The sequence below is a fragment of the Leptopilina heterotoma genome, unplaced genomic scaffold (genome assembly GCF_015476425.1).
Source record: "Leptopilina heterotoma isolate Lh14 unplaced genomic scaffold, ASM1547642v1 Lhet_42, whole genome shotgun sequence".
NCBI classification, from domain to species: Eukaryota; Metazoa; Arthropoda; class Insecta; order Hymenoptera; family Figitidae; genus Leptopilina; species Leptopilina heterotoma.
The window spans coordinates 3,176,937-3,199,483 of NW_025111078.1; the positions used below are offsets into that span (position 1 = coordinate 3,176,937).

General features: G+C 31.6%; 1 protein-coding gene across 1 annotated transcript in view; it reads left to right on the forward strand.

The window, feature by feature from the left end:
• The window catches only part of LOC122506491 (RNA-binding protein MEX3B), a 62,306-nt gene extending 40,411 nt beyond the window's left edge, over window positions 1–21,895 (forward strand). Inside the window, exon 2 of the mRNA XM_043618707.1 lies at window positions 17,635–21,895. Coding sequence (XP_043474642.1) covers window positions 17,635–18,623 — 989 coding nt within the window. The 3' untranslated portion in view covers window positions 18,624–21,895. The remainder of the gene's footprint in view (window positions 1–17,634) is intronic.
• Window positions 21,896–22,547: the final 652 nt, after the last annotated feature.

A 22,547-nucleotide genomic window follows, 5' to 3' on the forward strand; every position in this document is an offset into this window, starting at 1 on the left:
GTAGTCAATTGTTTTATTATTTTAAAATATAATACATTTTTTATTGCTTATAAAAATAGTCATTCAATATTTTTTTATTATTTTAAAAAATAGTCATTCAATATTTTTTTATTATTTTAAAAAATAGTCATTCAATTTTTCTTTTAAAACAAAGGTTATTTAGAATAATATTTGTGCACAAGACAATGTAAAAAAAAGTGCACTGTCGATTTTCTTCTTTAACAAAAGTTAAAAAAATAATTGAGTGAATTTTTTTTTTTTTTTTTTTTATTTTGAGACAAAATTAGAGAGAGAAGGAGTACATTGCAAGTTTCTATTTGTGTTGTGTGTTATTCGTTAACAATTCATCGTTGAATCGATCCCATTTATATTTGTTGCAGTGCTTTTACGTCAGTTTTGCTCTTTATCAATGGCTAACGTTCATGTTGAATGATATTTTCATTGTTTTTCTCTTCCTTTCTTTTTTCCTTTTTTTTTTTTTTGCTTTTTTCTTTTTTTCTTTTCTCACTCTTCTTGAATTTTATTACTTTTTTTTGTTCTTCTGCTTTTCTCGTTTTTTTTTTTTTTTTTGCTTTTTCTTATTTTTTTCGTTTTTTCTTTCTTCACTCTTTTTTCCTTTTTCATTGCTTAGAAAAAAAATTATACTATTTCCTTTTTTTTTATTTTTCCCCGATTTTTTTTTTTTAAATATAATTTCGCTTTAGATAAAAAAAATGAAATTTTTTTTCAATTTTTTTTTTTTTGCTGTAAAGGGAAATTATATTTTTTTTGAGAAATTGTTGAATATTTCTTGTCGCGCGCAAAGAAGAATAAAGGGATATAAAAGAAGTTCGTTTTGGATCGTAACAAACGTTTTATCAGTTGAAATAATCAGTCTCCCCTCTTTCTCTCTCTTTCTCTTACATTATTTATTTTTCCTTCTCTCTCCCTGTCTCTCTTTGATACTTGTCTTTTAGGGGGCCCACTTTTTTTTTCTTCTTTTCTTCATCGTCCTGCTTCTCCTCGTCGGTTCACTGCTCGATGAATGAGCAACGCCTCACGTTATGTACACTCCACTCTTCACGTGTAACATTGCAACGTTTGTATGCAGATAATGCGCATTTTTCTCTATAAAATTTACTTTCATAAAATTCACCCCAAAAATTTACTTTAAATTAAATTCATTTGTTTTCAATTTCAACGAAAATTACGAATGTTGAATAATTCATTGAACAATTATTAAAAAAAAAAAAAAAAAAAAAAAAAAAAAAAAAAATTGCCAATGTTAAACAATTTATAAAACAATGAAAAAAATTAATTAATTTATTTAACTAAATGAATAGAAAAGAAAAAAGTATATAAAAGTATAAATATATAATTTATAATTATAAATATAAAAAAAATATTAAAAAAAAAAAAAAATTTATTAATAAATATAATATTATATCATTGTGAATAAATAATATAAAAAATTGTTTCCGATTATGAGAATTTATTGGTCCAGCTGCTATATTTTAATATTTTCGATGTTATTATTATTATTATTTTTTTTTTTGTAAAAAATTTTAAGATCAAACGGTTGCCGCCAATTTGCGTAATCTATGGGCGTTGTTACGGACCTGATTTGTGTGTAGCTGTCGTTAAAAGTCACGTGTGTATCATAAAGCAGTTAATTTTTTGTCTCCTTTTTCGTGAAATTTTTAAATGAATAAATGAAAATTATAAACAATTTCATTAATTATCACTACTTCCCAGATGTATTTTTATTACCTTTCGTCCATTTTTTATTATCTTGTTACAACGAATTAATTCCACATCGAATTTACTGCTTTTTGTACATTTTTCAAATAAAATGATTTATATTATAAACAAAATTATTGTATGTTAAATAAAATAAATTATCGTTTAAATAAAATAAATTATCGTTTAAATAAAATAAATTATCGTTTTAATAAAATAAATTATAGTTTTAATAAATAAATTGTAGTTTAAATTAAATCAATTATATGCAAATTGATAAATTATATATGAAAAAATAACAAATCTTATAAAATTTAAATTGAATAAATAATGTGTAAATAATATTAATTGTAATTGCATTCCTTATAATCATTTAAAGTAAACTTAAATTTTTTTTAAATAAGTAAATAAAGTATAAATAAATTATGGAGTAATTTTTTTTTTTTTTTTTTTTTTTTTTTTTTAATGCATTATAAAATAATATTGAAATACAACATCTATGCGAATAAAATAATTTATAGTTAAATTCAATTACATTACAAAATATATTTTCCCTTATTTCACTGAATTATAAATTTACAATTTAAATTGAATTATGTAAATAAAAAAAAGTTATTTCATTAAAAAAAAAAAATAAATAATTTCAAAAGCGAAAAACTGAATGAAAGGGAAATAGTTATCGTTTATCAGTACGATTATAAATTTGTTCAAGGCTCTCAACTTTCATGCAATATATGCGCGACAACAATTGCTTTTGTGTTTATGTCGTTCTTTTTTTTTCTTCAATGTGAGCATATGCCGGACACGTTTATTTCAAATAAAATATATATATACATATATATATATATATATATAGTTCTCAGTTTTCGATCCCAAGATCTCGACCTTGCGTGAATTTCTCTTTTTTCTATCTTTTTTCCTCTCCTTCACGTTCTTGATTCTTGAATTTGGCGTCTAGGCCCCTGACCACCAAGAATTTCGCGGAATCTTATATAGGGGCCCACATATTCAACAAAGAAATCGGTACAGGCCAGACAAAGTTTTCGGTTGGCTTTTTGTCTTTTAATTTATTCTGCGCGATGTAGGTCATTTTAGAAAAAAGGAGAAATATTTCCTTTTTTTTTTGGTTGGGAGAAAAAAAGGAGAGGATTAGATTGCATTAAGATTACTTAATTGAGATTTATAAGGTTTAGTTTAAAAGGTTAACATTTTTTTTGTTGGTTTTATATTTTTGGGACATAATTTTTTTTTATTATGAAAATTTTATTTTTTAAATTCACTGTTTTTTTTAAAGTGTTAAACTGACAAAATGAGTCAAATTAAGGATAAATTATTATATAAAATGGATAAATTAATTATTTATTTAATCCAAAGTGTATTAATTTGATACCAAAATTTGTATCAAATTGAAAACATTTAGATCACTTTTTTTAAGATCCAAATTTTGGTATCAAAATTGATACACTTTAGTATCAATGTAATACTGAAGAAAACTGTGAGAATATGCGGTTGCAATTTCTTTTTCTTCTTCTTTTGTATTAAAAGTACAAAAAGCTGAATTCGAAAAGTTTAAATATATACAATAATTGATGTGCGAATTCAGTGATAGTGCAAGCATGGAGATTTTCACACGATTAATATGCACTCGCCTTGTGAGTCAACGTCGGAGAGTCTAGCCGGTTCGTTCACATGTTTGTGTACAAATACATGCACTCACGCTTCTTATACACAAACGAGTCGCGCAGCTGCAAAACTTTGTGTCATTACGAAACGAAATACTTATAAATTGTATGGTTGTATTTACAAGACAACAAAAATATTTTTTTATTATCATTCTTTTAACTCAAAAATATCAATTTTTTCCAATTTGACACGAAAAAGTGGAGTAAATCCATAATTTGATTCAATTTACTATATCATTTTGATCCAATCAAATATCAATTTGATATTTTTAACACAAAATGAGAATGTAAAAAAAATTGTGTCTTAAAATTTTTCGTAAAATCCGTTAAAATTGGAATTGAGTCAGATTTAGAGACTTTCGAAGAATCGAAGAACCGAATTATTGGGGGATAAATGGAAAAGTTTGAGAATGATAATAAAATGGAAGGAATTTAATATAATGAAAGAAACGAGGAGTAATGATGAAGATAATAATAATAATAATAATAATAACAACAATATAAAGTGGGACCAATGGCGATGTGGCCTGTAACAAAGAAGCGCGCGTCTGAAGGAAGAGAATGATCAACGGGGCCTCCCGGGCACCATATGCGACCTCGAATTTCATCAACGGCCAAAAAATGTGTAGACCCCATTGAGAATGACAAAATATATATATATAAAGGGGGAGATCGACTGTTATATGCGTGCAATGCGGGCTTCCAAGAATCATACAAGAAAAGGAAAAGAAATCAAATTCATTTTTAAATTGAACATATTTTTGTGTCTGTGAGAAAGTGTCTTGGAATCAAAATTCAATTTTGAGACTTAAAGAAGTGCACTTAACTTAGGTACTTTCTTACCTTTCTTACTTACTTAGCTACTTAGTACTTAGTACTTTCTTAGCTTACTTTTAGAATCAAAATTCAATATTTTGAGTCTTAAAGAAGTGCAGTGTCAAGGGCAGAATTCTAGTCTAAAATATCTTATATTCCCATCTTAGATTTTAAAAATAAATGCATTTTAAGATGGATTTGATAAAATTTTGGAAATAATGTAAAAGTTTACCTAAAGGCGACCAAAGTGGCCTAAAATAAGATCTTTTGTTTTCATATGCGTTGGAATAGAGCTTTTATGTATTTTTATACTTTAATGTGCATCATTCTCTAAGTTTTAAGGTAGGTCAGTGAATAGTGAATGAGTCACACAACAGTTTTGAAAGAGGTTTTTCTAGAATTTTCTCAAGAAAGAATAAGAAAAAAAAAAAAAAAAAAGATGCTCCCTTAATTAAAGATCAACGAACCATTCTGTAACAGTATTCCGTTCATTATGTACAAATTCCGTAGGCGATAAATTCTATATCGATTATCGTGAAACTTCCATTATTGTCGTGTCTTTGGAAATTTTCTAATTTGGTTCGTTTCTGTATCCGCCTCACTTTTACTTTCTTGTAAAACGAATAAGAAGTTTTAAGCCCAATTTTGACTAAAACAACAATTTTTATACGTTTTTTTTGCGGATAAAAATTTGTAAAGATCTTTTTCTGTCTCAATTTGCTATCCTCAGAAAATAGACGATAAAAAACTGTTTAAAAAAAAAATACCTCTTTTAATGCTAATAGCTATGATTTTCCCTTTAATTACCAATGTTAGAATCTTAAATTGAATATCTATAAAGTTCTCTCTATGTATATATATATAGTATAGGGTACATCATCACACTTATATAGGAAAAGTCTATATAACGGAACTGTGGTACTATTTCAGGACTGGTGTCAATCCACATAGACATTCTGTCACGATCACAATGTTTCATCGAAGGTCTCACACGACATTCATGCATGCTCCACGGTAATTGGTTAAAAGCGATCCCATTGCTGATGAATCTTATATCACTTCCTCTAATGTAAACCCCCAGCTGATGAAGTATATAGAAGAGCTATCTAGCAGTCGCTTGTTTCGGTTTATTAAATTAAAATTTCTAACGTTCCTGCAGCGCACACTATTTAGGACTCAATCGAGTTTAATTATAATGTATAATGTACATTATCTACAATATATAATATATAATATTAATGTTATACATTATAATACGAATGTTGTATACTATAATACAAATGTTGTTTAATATAATGATACTAATGTTGTATATTATAAATGAGCCCCTAAATTATGGTAGCATTAGAATTTTAAATATCTTATAATTTATTACTATTTTGAAGCGAGTGGTGCCAGCATAACTACTACTAGTTGTAATAATACTGCTATTACAACTACTAATAATACTATTAGTGACTACCAATGCTAGTAGTAACTACTAATACTAGTAATAACTACTAATACTACTAGTCGTACTGCTACTGCAACTACTACTACTAGTAATATTGACTACTAATATTACTAGTAGTGAATACTAATATTACTAGTAGTGACTATTAATATTACTAGTAGTGACTACTAATACTAATAGCAGTAACTGCTAATAGAAATTACTAACCCTACTAATGTTGACTACTAATACTACTAATAGTAACTACTAACCCTACTAATGTTGACTACTAATACCACTAATAGAAATTACTAACCCTACTAATGTTGACTACTAATGTTGACTACTAATAGTAACTACTAACCCTACTAATGTTGACTACTAATACCACTAATAGAAATTACTAACCCTACTAATATTGACTACTAATACTACTAATAGAAACTACTAACCCTATACTGATATTCACTACTAACGAAAACTACTAACCCTACTAATATTGACTGCTAACACTACTAATAGAAATTACTAACCCTACTAATATTGACTACTAATACTACTAATAGAAACTACTAACCCTATACTGATATTCACTATTAACGAAAACTACTAACCCTACTAATATTGACTGCTAACATTACTAGTATTAACTACTAATCTTACTAGTATTAACTACTAACCCTACTAATATTGACTATTAATACTACTAGCAGTGACTAATAAACCTGCTAGTAGTAATAGTAGTTGCATTAATAGTTAGTAGTAGAAGTACTTGCAATAGCAATATTACTAGTAGTAATACTACTAGACTACTAGTAGTTAAACGATCAGCACTATTATTTTGTTAAACAAGCAGATCTATTAGTTAAACTAGCAGGACTATTAGTAGTACTAGTAGTTAAAGTATCAGGACTACTAGGGTACAAATTGCATATATAAAAAACTTAGAGTATAGAAAATCGCTAAAATTTGTTTAGAGACGCAAAAAAATGGAGTCAAAGGCTTTATAGTTATAATAGCGTCGAAGTGGTCGACCACCGCACCGCTAGGAGGAAATGAGAAGGCTAGTAGGTATACATATATACACAGAGTGGATACGATGTCAGTGGAGTTCAATCTTAATATAGTATATGACCCCCACTGCCATTCGCGACGGAGTCGGCGACTTCACGATATGCGATGCAGCGAGGAGGCAACATGCGTGCATTGCACCTTATCCCGCTCGCGCTTATATACTTTATTTAAGAGAGAAGAGAGACACTCACGTGCGCGCATTTATATATATATATATATATATACATATAGTATATGTATACGACGAACACGCAAGATGAGATTGCTTGGACGAGTGTCATCGATCTATTTTCAGTTGGGTTAGGAATTTCTGTCCTTCCATGCTCTTTTCGCGAAGAGTGGTCCACCATGATGTTTTATTTTTCGTATTGTGAATTATATATTTTTTTTTCTTAAGGAGGGGTTAATTTTTAGTAGGTTTTTTTTTGTTTTGTCTTATTTGTTTACATAGGTCAGGAATTGGTTTCTGTTGTTTGTTATTAGGTGGTCACAGTTTTTTTTAATTCAGGGTTTCTTACTTTTTACTGTTTTCAGTCTTGTTTTAAGCCTAATTTTGAGTAAAACTGTAAAAAAATCAAAAATAAATCTTGTTTTAAGCCTAATTTTGACTAAAACTGTAAAAAGTAAGAATAAGTCTTGTTTTATGCCTAATTTTGACTAAAACAACAATTTTGATAAGTATTTTTTTGTCTCAATTTGATATTCTTAAAAAAAACTGTTACGTTTAAATTAGAAAATAAGTTTTGATGTTTTAAACGTTATTTTAACTAGAACAGCTTACATTAGTCCAAATATTTAAATTTCTAAATAGAATTCTTATTTTAAGACCTAAAATTGTCTTATTTTGATTCTAAGTCCAAAAAAGAGTTGAATTTAAAAAAAACACGTTTAAGCTATTAGCTATTAGTGCTTTAATTCAATGTATATGATTATAAACCTAATTAATTTTTTTTGATAATAAAACATAGAAAAAAGGCGATAAAACTTATAAAATTTGCAAATTTCAACCTAAATGAAGAATTCAATCAAAATTTTCAAATCTGAGGCTTTATAGGATTTTGCATCCAAACTCAGTTATTGAAATAGTTAAATATTTGTGCGTTTGTTTTCATACAGTTATGTTTAAATTTAGATTTCTTTTTAAAGAAACGGTTATAAATTGTATCCTAATTGTTTTAGTTTCTTTACAGTAAAAAAAAAAAAAAAAAAGAAAAATTGTCCTTGTAGGAAATAAATTTTCATCGTGAGTGCAATGTAATTTAATGTCATATGCAATTCCTATATTCTGATTCGTTGGGCGCTGTGCCAATCTTCTTATATACTGTGTTTTTCGTAGAATTAGTGTAGGTAAAGTCAACGCTTCCACTGCGAGTAATATTTAGATTATTTCTTCCTTTCGTTAATTTAAATTAACTTTACGTACATTCTATATAAGAGGGGAAAATAAAAATTCGGTTAAATATAATTTGCATTCGGTAAAACTTAGGATGAAAGTAAAAGAAGTCGATACTCGATTTATAATCATTTTTGTTAATTAATTAAATTTATAATAATAATAATAACACTGAGAAAAGTGGATATTAAAAATCTTAATATCTCAAATATTAAATAGTATAATCTGTAAATTTGAACGTCTAAGATGTTTACATATTTGACTGTCGCAGATATTGACCATTAATATCTAGATAATAAAGCTTAATATCCATTTTTCTCAGTGAATAATTAAGACGTGCTCCCAAGAAAGGTACAAAAGCAAAAATTTTGAGGTTATGTTTATAATTTTTGCAGTAAAAATACAAAACTTTTAATTTAGTTAAATGTGAAACAGACATAACCTAAAAATCGTTTCTTGAGAGCGCGTCAGAATTATATTATTATTATAAATTCGATTTAATAAAAATTAGGCTATAAGGAAAGTTTAGTGATGAGTCTGTGACTAGTTCAAAATAGAGAACAAAAAGAAGACATTGACTTGATAAAATATTAAAATTTGGATTTTGAAGATGAATAGGAGAAATAGTGTCAAAACGTGCGACTCGAGAATATTGTAGAAGGAATTTATTTATTTTTTTATACCCTCGAGTTCGACCTGGAGAGCAATGATCCGGGTAAGTTGGTAAAGGAAGGAAGAAGAGAGAGAGAGAGAGAGCCATAAAGCACGAAGCCTCTAGAAGTGGGAAAGGCAGGCACCGACATTATCGACCTTATATTGGAGTTTCCTCTGCGGATATTCTATAGTAAGCAGAGCGCGCGGCCACGCTGACGGGTGTATGGAGTGAAGGCTCGGCAAAAAGAAGGGTCGAACTCTCATGATGTTGCAGAGAAGCGGTGCGGTGGTGGGGGGGACACATCGTTGCCTGCCCGATGCATTGTGGGGGTGTTGGCCTTCAACTTGACGGCGCAGTTTCACTGACCTGCCTGAGAAACTTGTATATACACGCCGCGATTCGTATACTATATATATATATATATATATATATATATATATATATATATATATATATATATATATATATATATATATATATATATATATATATATAGTAAAAATGCGGACAGACAAACGGACATGTACACTCGACCACCTATACAGAGGAAATAATGCAAAATTTACCGCTATTTAGGGAGCGAAATCTAAACAAATTTTTCAAAACTGTCCGCTTATTTTTTTTTCTTATATTGCGGTAATATCTTTGCATAACTAAGGCTAAATGCAATAACTATATTATAGTATTGTTAGCTCTCGGGATCCTTTGAAATATATTCCTGATGACTCTACACACTGCGGTCTTATCGAATGTTGACTCTCCGAAAATTTTGATTTTTATCTCTAGCTTCTAGTGCGTTATCGGAAAGAAAACATTTGAGGTTGTTTTTAAATTTTTTTTTTTTTTTTTGAAAATATTATTGGTATACGTTTAGTTACAAGTTTAACAGAAGAAAAATGAAAGAAATTACACATTTTACTTAGGTAATTTGTAAATTTTCATTTTTACATTAAAAAAAAAACTAGGGAAACTTGTATTTTTACCTGAAAAATCGGGAAAGCTCACAATTTTTCGTGAAATACGGTAAAAACTTGGGGTTTAGTTGAAAAATAAGGAAAAATTACAGTTTGACCTAAAAATACAGGATAAATTTAAACGTTGACCTGGAAAACTTGAAAAAACTTATATTTTCACTTTAAAAATTTTCTTTTTAACATAAAAATTGGAAATGTCCAATTTTGACCTAAAAAAAATCTGGGGAATTTAAACGTTGACCTGTAGAACCGGACAAGTTAATAAGTAACTAAAGCATAGATTTTGACCTGCAAAACTGAAAAAACTTGAATTTTAAACTAAAAAGTTATTCTAACCATTTTAATATTCATTTAAACAGGGGAATTTAGAAAAATTTCAATAATAAAATTACGTTTTGACCTAAAAAATCGAAGGAATTTACATTCTGACCTGTAAAAGCCCAAAAACTTATACATTTGGACCTAAAAAACATTGATAATATAAATCTTTGACGTATAAAACCGAAAATATTACAGTATGACCTAAAAAATCATAAAAATTTTAAGAGATTTTAATTTAATTAATTTTTTTAAATTTTTATTTAAAAACCGGAGAAATTTACAATTTTCTAATGAAACAATAAAAACCTTTGTTTTTATGGTAAAATCAGGAAAATTTATATTTTGACCGAAAAAAACTATAAAAACTTTCGATTTAAAATAAAAATTTTAAGAGAGTTACATTTTTATCTAAAAAAAACCGTAAAAATTTACGCTTATGATCTGTAAAACCGAAAAAAAATATAATCAGAAAATGAAATATTTCAGAAGATCCAGTTTGGTACTTAACGAATGGAAAATTTTCTTCTTTAATCTAAAAGAGAGGAGCAGTCCTTTTTTTTCGTCAAAAACCAAAAAGTGGAAAAAAAATTCTAAAAGTTGTTTCAAATTCTAGAACTCTGCTCGAATATATATAATTTCAAAGAATTCGCCATGTATTCTAACTGTTTCTTTTCTTGGAACTTGAAATCTGTATATTTTCAACTAGTGAATAGAAGTGGAAAAATTTTTAAATTATAAATTATATTTTTAAAAAGTTACAAATTCCAATTAGAGAGAATATTCCAATTTTCTGTATTTTTAGCTTTAATTTTCGAAAAATAGATAAAATCTTAGTTAATTGGAGAAAAATTTATTTTCTATTCGTAATTTCTTTTTTTTTCAACATCTCAGGTATATAATTGTTTCCTTGAAAACATTCTCGTTCCAGACTATATGGGGGTTTATACGAAAGTGCAAAATTTGCAGTCTGTGTGTCTCTCTAGAATTTTTTTTTTTTTTCGAAAAAAGAGCCTTGTTTTATTTTTGATCTTCGCCATTTTTCTTCTTTGTTTTTTTTTGGATCTGGTCTCACTCGGCAAGTATTTCGTTCCTTTGTGCACAAATTAGCAAGACTAAAGACATCTGATGCTTTTGAAGAAAGTCGGATTATAGCCCGAGGCGAAAATGGTCGAAAAGTATTCAATGGGCGTTTCTTTTAGAAGAAACACGCTGCGGACGAAAAATGGTAATTACCAAAAGGAGTCTAATGGCTCTTGGGCATTATTTTTCATTCTAAGATGGGATTTGGATTTTTCCAGCCGCTTAAAAAAATAGAGGAATTCTTTTCAAGAATTTTTCACTTTCTTATGTAGAAGTAAACAAAATTTGATCCTCTTTTGTTATAATTATATGTATATGGAAAAAATTTACCAGAAGACAAATTTTTTATTTTTGTTGATGGACTGATAAACAAAAACTAAAAGGTTCTTCAAGTTAGCGTTGAAAATTATCATTTTCATGAAATTGAAAAGGAAAGAATTTTTTTCATTGACTCTGGAATAATTTTTAACTTAATTTTTCGATGCTAACTTCAGGGACGTAAAAATAATAAAAAAAAAAAATCAATTTGAGACGCATAGCATCGACGCTAACTTTAGGGGCCTAAAAAAATACTTTAAGGATAAAATTTTGAATCAAAGGACAAAGCTTCTGGTACCGGATTTCCTCCAGACTATAAAAGTGCGATATAAAAAAACCTTCTTTTAGCCAAAAATGAAAATAGACTGAAATTACATCCGTCCTTGAAAAGGGGAAGAATGGGGGCTTTTTTTATTGAATGCAAACCAAACTGCATGAGACCTCCCAAATGGAGAAATCAATCGACAAAATCAATTGAAGCGTGATCTAATATATTTTGATAGTTTTTAAAATGCGGGCGAATTTTATATCGACGTCTACTGTTTCGTGTAAAGTGTAGTGTATACGCGTAACAGAAGACGTACTCTCAATTTTTTTTTCTCTCTACTTTTTCTGCTTGTCTGTGTGTCGATTCCGCCACTTTCGTCGATCGAGTCGCAAACAAAGGCAAAATCGGCTTCGCATTCTCTGGCGAATCTTTCTCTTCTTTTTTCTCTCTCTCTCTCTCTAAAAGAGATACTCTTTCCCTCTCTGTCTCACTCTTCATGTTTTCTCTTGCTTCACGGTCTCACCTCACCTTGGCCGCGGCCCTTCAACTGTCTACGACCCACGCCCCCTGTCCTCCCTCCTTCCGTGCCCCCCTACACTTGGTTCCCCGACCTACACCTTCTCTCTCTTTCTCTCTCTCGGTCGCCGCCGCCATCGGTCACCCTTCTCTCTCCTCTTTAGTTATCTAGAGACCACGAGGCAACCTTCTATACCTTTTATCATCACCCTCCACCTCCCAATGTCCTGTCCCTGCGTGCAAGTACGTGCGATCCTCGTTTCACCTGCCTGCTGCTATTATGCACCTTCCTCTTTCTCCTGCTGCTACCCACTGATCGACACTCTTGGTTTATATTTTTATACCTCGAGTTCTTCTTGGTTCTCTGTTACATTCTTCAAAATTGAGTTTCTTTTGAAATTTTGGGGGTAAATTTGTAGTTTTGCAGATTTTTTTATATCTAAGTGCCAAGACTGAAGCATGGGTTCCAAGCTTAGAGCTATCCTATCAAGACTAAAGCCTAAATTCCAAGCCTGGAGCCCCCACAAACAAGATTAAAGCCTAGGTTCCAAGCCTGGAACCCTAATAACAATTTTACAGTCTATGTTCCAAGCCTGGAGCCCTAATAACAATTTTACAGTCTATGTTCCAAGCCTGGAGCCCTACTAGCAAGATTAAAGCCTGGGTTCCAAGCCTTAAGCTCGAATAACAAGATTAAAGCCTGGGCTCAAAGCCTTAAGCCCGGATAGTAAGACTCAAGCCTGGGTTCTAAGCTTTAAGTCCAGCTAACAGGACCAAAGCCTGAGTTCCAAGCCTTGAGCTTGGAAACAAGAATGAAGCCTGGTTCCAAGCCTTAAGCCCGAATAACAACATTAAAGCGTGGGCTCCAAGCCTCAAGCCCGGATAGTAAGACTCAAGCCTGGGCTCTAAACCTTAAGTCCGGCTAACAGGACCAAAGCCTGAGTTCCAAGCCTTAAGCTTGGAAACGAGACTAAAGCCTGGGGTCCATGTCTTAAGCCCGAATATCAAAGCTCAATCTTGGTTATCAAGCTCTATGCCTGCATAGCAAGATTCAAATCTGGGTTCCAATAAGCTCGGATAGTAAGACCCAAGCTTGTGTTCCAAGCCTTAAGTTCGACTAACAAGACTAAAGCCTGAATTCCAACCTTAAATTAAGCTACCAAGCTTTAAGTCCAGATAGCAATACGCAAGCTTGGGTAATCGAGCTTAACGCCCGAATAGTAAGACTCAAGCCTGGATTCCAAGCTTTGGGGATTAGAATCCAAGCTTGAGTTTGGCTATTCGGTTTGGCTACAGTACCTTAAGCCTAGATAGCAAGACTAAAGCCTGGGTTCCAAGATTTAAGTTTGACTAATAATACTCAAGACTGGATAAGACTCAAGACTTAAGACTTAAGACTTAAGTATTGGTTCCAAGCCTTAAGCCCGACTAGTAAGTCTATAGTCTAGGTTCCAAGCCTTAAGTTTGACTAACAATACTTAAGTCCGGACAGCAACACTCAAGCCTGGGTTCCAAGCGTTAAGCCTGGCTACTAAGTCTAAAGTCTGAGTTCCAAACCTTAAGTTTGACTAACAATACTTGAGTCCGGATAGCAAGACTCAAGCCTGGGTTCCAAGCCTTAAGATTGACTAACAATGTTTAAGCCTGAATAGCAAGACTTAAGTCTGGATTTCAAGTCTTAAGTTAGACTATAGTAAGTCTGAAGCCTGGGTTCCAAGCCTTAAAGCCAAGCCTTAATATAAAGAAAAAAGAGAGGAAATAACGAAAAATAGTGGAAAAAGAGCAAATAGAGAAAAACAGAGGAAATAAAGAATATAAAGAAAGAAAAAAAAATATTTAATATTCCCAGTTATATGATTGTTCCATCCAACCTTGGACTTAACCTTACACAAGATTTTATCCACACCAAGTTCGTTGCAATTGTCGACATTTTTATTTTCTTTACCCATTTCATTTTTTCTTTAATCATCATCCACACTGTATACTATTCTTGTTCACAAAGTAAATTTTCACTTTTTTAAAATCTCGAACTGGTTAAGAATTTTTATTTAACCTTAGGAGAGAAAAAGAGAGAGAGATGACGCTCTAAAGTGGTTTTTAAAAGCAGTGGTCGCTCGTTATGAGGGTCTTGTACTTAACTTGCGGTCGAGTACCTTATACACCTTGCCTTGAATCTCTTTCTCTCTCCTCTCTCCTTCTGCTCTCTTGCTGAAAAGCAAACTGCTCCTAAAGACTGTAATCATAATTATTATTGTAACACAAATTGATGGAGAATTGAAAATTTCTTCCATTGGCATTTAAATTTTTTTCGTATTAAAATTATTTATACATTCCTTTTTTTTGGGGGGGTATTTGTATCAAAAAGTTCTTCGTCTTCTTCTTTCTCCTTTTACTTCATATTCGTCTTCGTCTTCTTCTTTCTGATTATGGATCTGATGGTGTTCTTGGACCAAATGTATGACATTAGATGGAACAAATTTTTAATATTGGTTCAAAATAAAAGGGGGAGTTGAATTGACCTTGTCTATAAGAATTTGCGATTCGAAAGAGAGAGAGAGAGAGAGAGAGAGAGAGAGAGAGAGAGGATCGTACTTTCTCGTAGGTGGAATGGCGCAATGACAGTCAAACAAAATTGCGTTCATAAAGTTCGTATCGATGTCAAGATTACAGAGTTGTTCGACGAACAAATACACAAGTAAAATGTCCCTGAAGAAATAAACCTCAAATGTCCCTGACATTGTCGCGTCGTAATTCAAGGATCATGGACTATGAAAGGGGAATGTGCATTAAGTGCAATCATTGCGTATAATGTTTCCGGTCAATAATTTTCCCTTTGTGGTTAATTTTTAATTTTATTGGTTCAAAGAAATGTTTATTATTATTATTATTATTTTCGCTCTGCTCTACTTTATAGACAAACAGTCTGCTTAACTAATTGCGTCTTCTCCGAAATTGATTCAATTTTTTTTTTTTTTGCTTCATTTTATTTTCCTTTAGAGGAAAAACCTTCTGGGTTCCAAGCTTTGAATCTAGATACCAAGACCCAAGCCTGGATCCCAAGCTTTAAGCCTGATTAGTAAGACTGAAGCCTGGGTTCCAATCTTTAAGCCTGGTTAGCAAGACTGAAGCCTGGGTTCCAAGCTTTAAGCTCAGTCAGCAAGGCTCAAGTCTAGGTACCGAGCCTTAAGCCTGGTTCACAAGATTTAAGTCTGGGTACCAAGCCTTAAGCCTGGTTGGTAAGACTGAATAGCAAGACCAAAGCCTTGGTTCCAAACTTTCGGTCTGGTTGGCAAGACTGAATAACAAGGCTAAAGCCTGGGTTTCAAGCTTTAAGCCTGGGTTTCAAGCCTTAAGCCTGGTTAGCAAGACTAAAGACTGGGTTCCAAGCTTGAAGTTAAGTTAACAAGGCACAAGTGTGGGTCCCAAGCCTTAAGTTTAAATAGCATGGCCAAAGCCTGGGTTCCAAGTCTTAAGCGTTGTGTGCATGTCCCAAGCCTGGTTGCTAAGCCCCAAAGCTTATTTTAAGCTTGGATGTAAAACTTTCAGTCTCGTTATTAGGCCTCGAGCCACTTTTCTAACCTGATTATTAAGTTTCCAGACTCTTTTCAAGCCTCACTGTCTAGCCTTGTTTCAAGGTCGGTTATCAAGTCCCCAGCCTCGTTTAAAGTCCTAATATTAAACTTTTAGCCCTGTTTCAAGCCTTTAATTAAATATGAATAAAAACTGACAAAAAAAAAAACTCGTCAATTAGGAGTTATTACTCGAAATTGAATAAAAAAATAAAATAAAACTAAATTTTACTATGGAATTAATTTCGTGTAGTAAAATTTAATAATTATGACTGGTAATAATTAATAACAGATTAATAATAAATGTAAATTTTTAATTTACTTAAAATTTACTCTTCTATATTTTAAGACTTAAAAAGTTATTCCAATTTTGAAAATGGATAAATCTCGAATTGAGAAACAAGAGCAAAAGATGGGGCACTTAATGAGATTTGTGCGTGGAGGAGAAAAAAAAGAGAGAGAGAGAAGGATGAGAGTGGTATGCGAACCTTCGGGTTGTTGTATAGTCTCGCGACAGGCGCGAAGGAGAGAGTGAATCAGAGTGAACGAAACGAAAGGGAGTCAGAGTGTAATAAAGGATAGAGGATGGATTGTGCCATGAGGAATAAGAGAGCGAGAAAGGAGTTTGAAGGGAGAGAGGAAATTTTAATGGTGAAAGAGTGAGAGAGAGAGAGAAAGCCAGGAGTGGTTCACCTGCATTGCTAGCATTGCGCCGACTCAAGGCCAGAGAGTCTGTGAGAATGAGAGGACCAGACCAGGTCGGGACCTCCTTCCTTTCAGTGCCTTCCAGTTTCCTGTTCGTTGCTCTCTCTCTCTCTTTTTTTTCCTTCTTTCTCTAAATTTTCTTTTTTTTCCTTCCTTGCCTTCATTCTCTAATTCTTCCATTTTGCTTCCTTCCCTTCTTTCTCTCAATCTTGTTCTTTTCTTCTTTCTCTATTTCTGCTTCTTTCCTTCCTTCTCTCGATTTTCTTTTTTCTCTCAAACTTCTTTTTTTTCTTTTCTCAATCTTCTTTTTTGCAAATTTCTGAAGAAAATCCAAGCCTGGGTACCTAATCTTAAATCCTGAAAGCAAGACTCAATCGTGGGTTCCAAGCCCTACGGCTTGGAACCCAAGCTTGGGTCTTGCTATCCGGTATTGTTATGTAGCTTTAAGCCTGGTTTGCCAGACAAAAGCCTGGGTTCCAAGCTTTAAGTCTGAGTTCTAAGCTTTAAGCCTGGTTAGCAAGACAATAGCCTGGGTTCTAAGCTTTAAGTCTGGCTAGCAAGACAAAATCCTGGGCTCCAAGACTTAAATTCCAAGCCTTCATGTTGGCTAAGAATAGGTAAGCCTGGGTTCCAAGCCTTAAGTCTAAATAGCAAAACTTAAACCTAGTTTTGAGTCAGGTTTCAAATTTAAACCTAGGTTTAAACTCAGGCCTGAGTCTTAATTTCCGGTTAGGCTACAAGACCTCAAGCTTGATTAACAAAACTAAAGCCTGAATTCCAAGCGTTAAGTTTGGCTATCAATACTTAAGTCTGGATTCCAAAGCTTAAGCCCGGATAGCAAGACTGAAGCCTGAGTTCCAAGTCTGGGTTCTAAGCTTGGAGCTTAAGCCTTGGTTAAGCCTTAGGCTTAACCTAACTTTACCTACTTATTGTTTATTAACTTGAGTAAAAAAAAGTGTTAGATTGATGATGATAATGATAATGATGATAATGATAATGATGATGATGATAATGATAATAATGATTGTTATGATGATGATAATGATAATAATGATTGTTATGATGACTGAAAAGCAGTTTTCTGATGTGTTCCCTCTTTTTTCTGATTGCAGGTTGCAAGATTAAAGCACTGCGTGCAAAGACAAACACCTATATAAAAACGCCAGTACGTGGTGAGGAGCCAGTATTCGTTGTGACAGGACGCAAGGAGGATGTTGCAAAGGCAAAACGTGAAATTCTCTCAGCAGCCGAGCATTTCTCGCAGATTCGTGCATCACGTAAAAGTTCATTGGGAGCCTTACTTGGCGCACCACCAGGACCACCAGCATCAGTTCCAGGACACGTGACAATTCAGGTGCGAGTACCATACAGAGTTGTTGGCCTTGTCGTTGGTCCAAAGGGCGCGACAATCAAGAGGATTCAACATCAAACGCACACCTACATTGTGACACCAAGTCGCGATAAGGAGCCAGTTTTTGAAGTCACCGGTCTCCCAGAGAGTGTTGAGGCGGCAAAACGTGAAATCGAGGCTCACATTGCCCTACGCACTGGCACTGGTCCAGGCATTGAGGACGCTGATCTTTTGGGTGCTCTGTGTCGTGGCGGTCTTGGTTCCATTCTTGGATGTCTCGATCCATCGGGATCGAATGGATCGAATGGCTCGAGTGGTGCTTTCTCCAGCAGTGGAAGTTGCAGCAGTTCATCGAGCAGCTCAGGCGCTCCGGGTTTGAATGATCTCGTCGCTATTTGGGGCGCTGGTTTGGAGAGAGATGAGGGTTTGGGTGAATCGCCATCATTCGAATCGCAAGCCGCATCATCGTCATCGATCTGGTCATTCCCTGGCGTTGCACTGCCATCGAGACCATCGCCACCTGCTTCGGCCTCGCCAGCATCGCCAACCGATTCATTATTGGGCGGTGGCAGCGCCAATGGAAGACGCGAATGTGTCGTTTGTGGCGACAAGGAAATCACCGCCGCACTCGTGCCCTGCGGTCACAATCTCTTCTGTCTCGATTGCGGCAATCGCGTCTGCGAAAGTTCTGATCCAAGTTGTCCAGTGTGCTCGAGGCCCGTTCTCCAGGCACTTCGCATACTCTCTTAAAAGAACGTCACCTCCGGCAACGGAGCAGCCGAAAGCGGAAAAAGAAGAAGACGAAGGAAAAACTGCTGAACGAACGAGCGGCCAAGAAAATTTTTTTTTTTTTTTGTCTCCCATTCATCCTTGACGATCGTATCCTCGTTTAAACATTTAACATTTAACAATTAAGAATTTTCCATCGCGCGACCGGAAAACTTATTGTCAATGAATATCTGATTGTCAATGAACAGAACAAAAAAAAAAAAAAAAATCCCGAATTTGAATAATGATGAACGCGCACAATTTTCAAATTCCACAACTGCTGTCTGCTGCCAATGCATTTTCGGGAAATTCGATTCATCACATCGCTCACGTTCCCCATAAAAAAAAAATAACCGAATACAACGAATCGATATTTATTTATGATTAAAAACCCAAAAGCGATTTTACTGGCCATTCAAAATGCAAAGCGAACTAATTCGCGTTGCACTTTGAATCTAAAATTTACTTTTCCAACCATCAGGGAGCGAAATGATTCGTCAGGGCTCATTTCCTACCGTCAAAAAAAAAAAAAAACAACCCCCTCGCATAGAGTATTATCTTACCTTTATATAAGCGACACAGCAATTGAAATAATAATTATAATAATAAAAATAATAATAATATATATTCTATAAATATAAATATAAACATAAATATATTATATATATATATAAATATAAATATATGAATATTTTATCGAGGAGAATTTAGATTTTGTATTTTTCGCGCGTAAAGAAAAAAAAAGACGAGGGTCAAAAGAGTGACGGGAGGAAATTTTTCTTTCCTCTTAATTTCTTAGTTTTTGCTTTTTTCGAAATATAAATTTTTTTCTTTATGACGAATCATGGAGCATAAAACCAAGCGGCCAATCGCAAAATCTGTATTCTTGAGAAATGAAAAATGAAAAAAAGGAAAAAAAAAAAATTAGTGATTAAAAATAATTCTTTAAAAAAATGATATACACTTTCGTGTAGGGATCGTCGACGCATGTAGCTTTTTATTTCAGAAGAGAAGAAGAGAAAACGTATATTATATATATATGCTATATTATATTATATATATTATATAAATATCACATATTAATATTTGCAAAATGGCCCCGCGAGATAAAGAAAAAAAGAAACGGAATTTACGACTTTTCTTTCTGGGATATCCCGCTCGAACCCCCATAAATATCAAAAGTCGTGAATTTTGTTCAAGGCGTTATAATTTTTTCAAAAAAAAAAAAAAAAAAAATAGTGATAAAAGGCTGACAAAAGTTGACGAAATTTTTTTTTTTAAATTTGGATGTTTCGTTTCTTTTTTTTCATTTTGTGTTTAAAAAAAAAAAATTCTTGGTCTCGTTAAATCGTTGCCATTACGAAAATATGCTCAAATCATCATTGTAGCACCGACATATTTATATATATATATTTAAAATTCGTGTTGGTGAGAACTGAGAAGGAACCACGCGGACAATTTCCGCTTTTTTTTCGAACAACCCCTTAAGGTTATTTTTTTTTTTTTTAATTTTTTCAAATGTGGCGACCTTTTAAAGGTCTTCCTTCCTTCTTTCGCGTTCTCCAAAATTATATCGCACTTATAAATATATCTTAATTAATTATAATATTAATTTTCAAAAAAAAAAAAAAAAATTAATATTGTAAAATAATTAATCCTATTTATATATTAGAAAAAAAAATGACAAAATTACATTTTATGAAAGAATTTCAAATCTTTACGTTTTTTTGTTTTTAGTAATATAAATTGAGAAGAAAAAAAAAATTCGTCTATTTTTTTTAATTTTTATTTCTGGGCGATATTTCGCGCCCTTCCCCTGTCATTGTGTAATAAGATGCACCCCGCGCACTTATGACATTATACATATAAATATATATATATATATAAAAAATAATATTATAAAAAAAACGATACTCGAGAAGAGAGGTTTATTATATTTAAGTTCGAGGCAAAGTAAATTCTATATTTTTTCTATGTTAAGTATAAACAAAAAAAAAAAAAAAAAAAAAAAATTGAAAAAATGGTGATGACATACATATATATTATATATTTATAGGTATTCTCTTTAGCATTCACGTTCTGACTTTTAAAAAAAAAGCACCGCGCAATATGGCGGAATATAATTAAAAAAAAAGTAAACATATATATATATGTAGATCAAGCAAAATAATGTCATTCACAAAACACTTCAACATATATAAGTCTGATCGAAAATCACTATATAAAATTTGGAGATAGAATTTTTTTTCACGTGAGAAAATGAAAATTTATAAAAATAGGGAAATTTTTTTCGGGGGCTAAATAGAAAAGGGATGGGGAGGGAGGGTTTAATAAAAAAAAAAAAATAGTGAAAAACAAGTTTTTAGTAAGACAAGATTTAGACACGATCGATGAAGATTTTTAAATACGTAGGATATATAAGAATTATAATATAATATATAAATATATTAAAAAATAAATAAATAAATAAACTATTATAGCGAAACAAAAAAAAAAAAAGAAAAGAAAGAAAAAAAAACCAGGAGGGAAATGAGAAAATGCTAGTAATCTATATATAAATATATATTATTTTATGGCGTTTTGCGCTCGTGAATTTTTTTCTCAAACGCGTATAAATAAGACAAAAAGGGCGTTTTTAAAAAAAAGTTTTTTAGAATAAAAAAAAGGGATTTTTTCGCAAAAAAAAACAATTTTTTTTGTGAAACAATTTTTTCGTTGTGTATGTATAAATTTTTGTGTGATTGTAATAATGTGTATGAGAGTGTTAAAAAGAGACCAGAAAATTTTTTCAGCTGTTCAATAATTATAATATAAACCGTTAAATCGTTTTGCAAGGGAAAAAGAAAGAAATTTTAGGGGGGGGTGAGAATTTAATTCACCCGTGTTTTTATTATACATTTATACAAAAAAGATATATAGGAATGAAAATAAGTTTAAAAATTCGAATAAAATATTGTATAAGTCGAGAATTTTCTTTTTTTTTTCTTCTATGAACGATATTTTTGTTTAAGAAAAAAAGAAAGAAAAAAATTATTCCCTTTCAAAATGATTTTTACGATTTTCTTTTTTTTTGGAAAAATCGACTGTTCGTCACACGCACGTCTTTAATGTATTATAATATCATCTCTGTGACTTAATCTCGTTTATTTGAATGGAGATATTTGTGGTTTTTTTCTCTTTTCGATTCTTTACTGTATTTTTTTATTACGTTTTTATATGAAATTCTAATAAAAATTTAATTATATTTGACTTAATTTTGGTTTGTAAATTCATTTTTTCAATTCTGTTGAATATCTATTTATAATTCTCCTTAATTTTATTTAATTATAATTCTATTCAATTCTGTTGGACGCTATTGAATTGTATTAAATTCTATTGAATTCTATTCAATTCTATTGAATTCTATCCCATTCTACTTAATTCTATTAAATGCTATTGAATTCTATTCAATTTTATTCGAATGCTATTGAATTTTATTCGAATTCTGTTCGATTCTATTGAATTCTGTTCAATTCTATTGAATTCTATTCAATTTTATTGAATTCTATTCAATTTTATTGAATTCTATTCAATTTTATTGAATTCCATTCAATTCTTTTGAATTCAATTCAATTCCGTTCAAAGCATTTAATTTCTGTAAATTTTACTAAATACTATTTACTTCCATTGAATTATTTTTAAGTTAATTTAGATTACATTCAGTTCTGTTGAATTCTATACAATTCTATTCTAGTTAATTCGAATTCTACTCAATTCTGTTGAACGCTATTCAATTCTTTTGAATTTCATTTAATTCTATTTAACAAAAATTAAGATCTATTGCATTTCATTATTGAATATCGTTAAATTCAATTTAATTTGACATTATTATTTAAAAATCTAGTTTAATTACATTGAATTCGATTT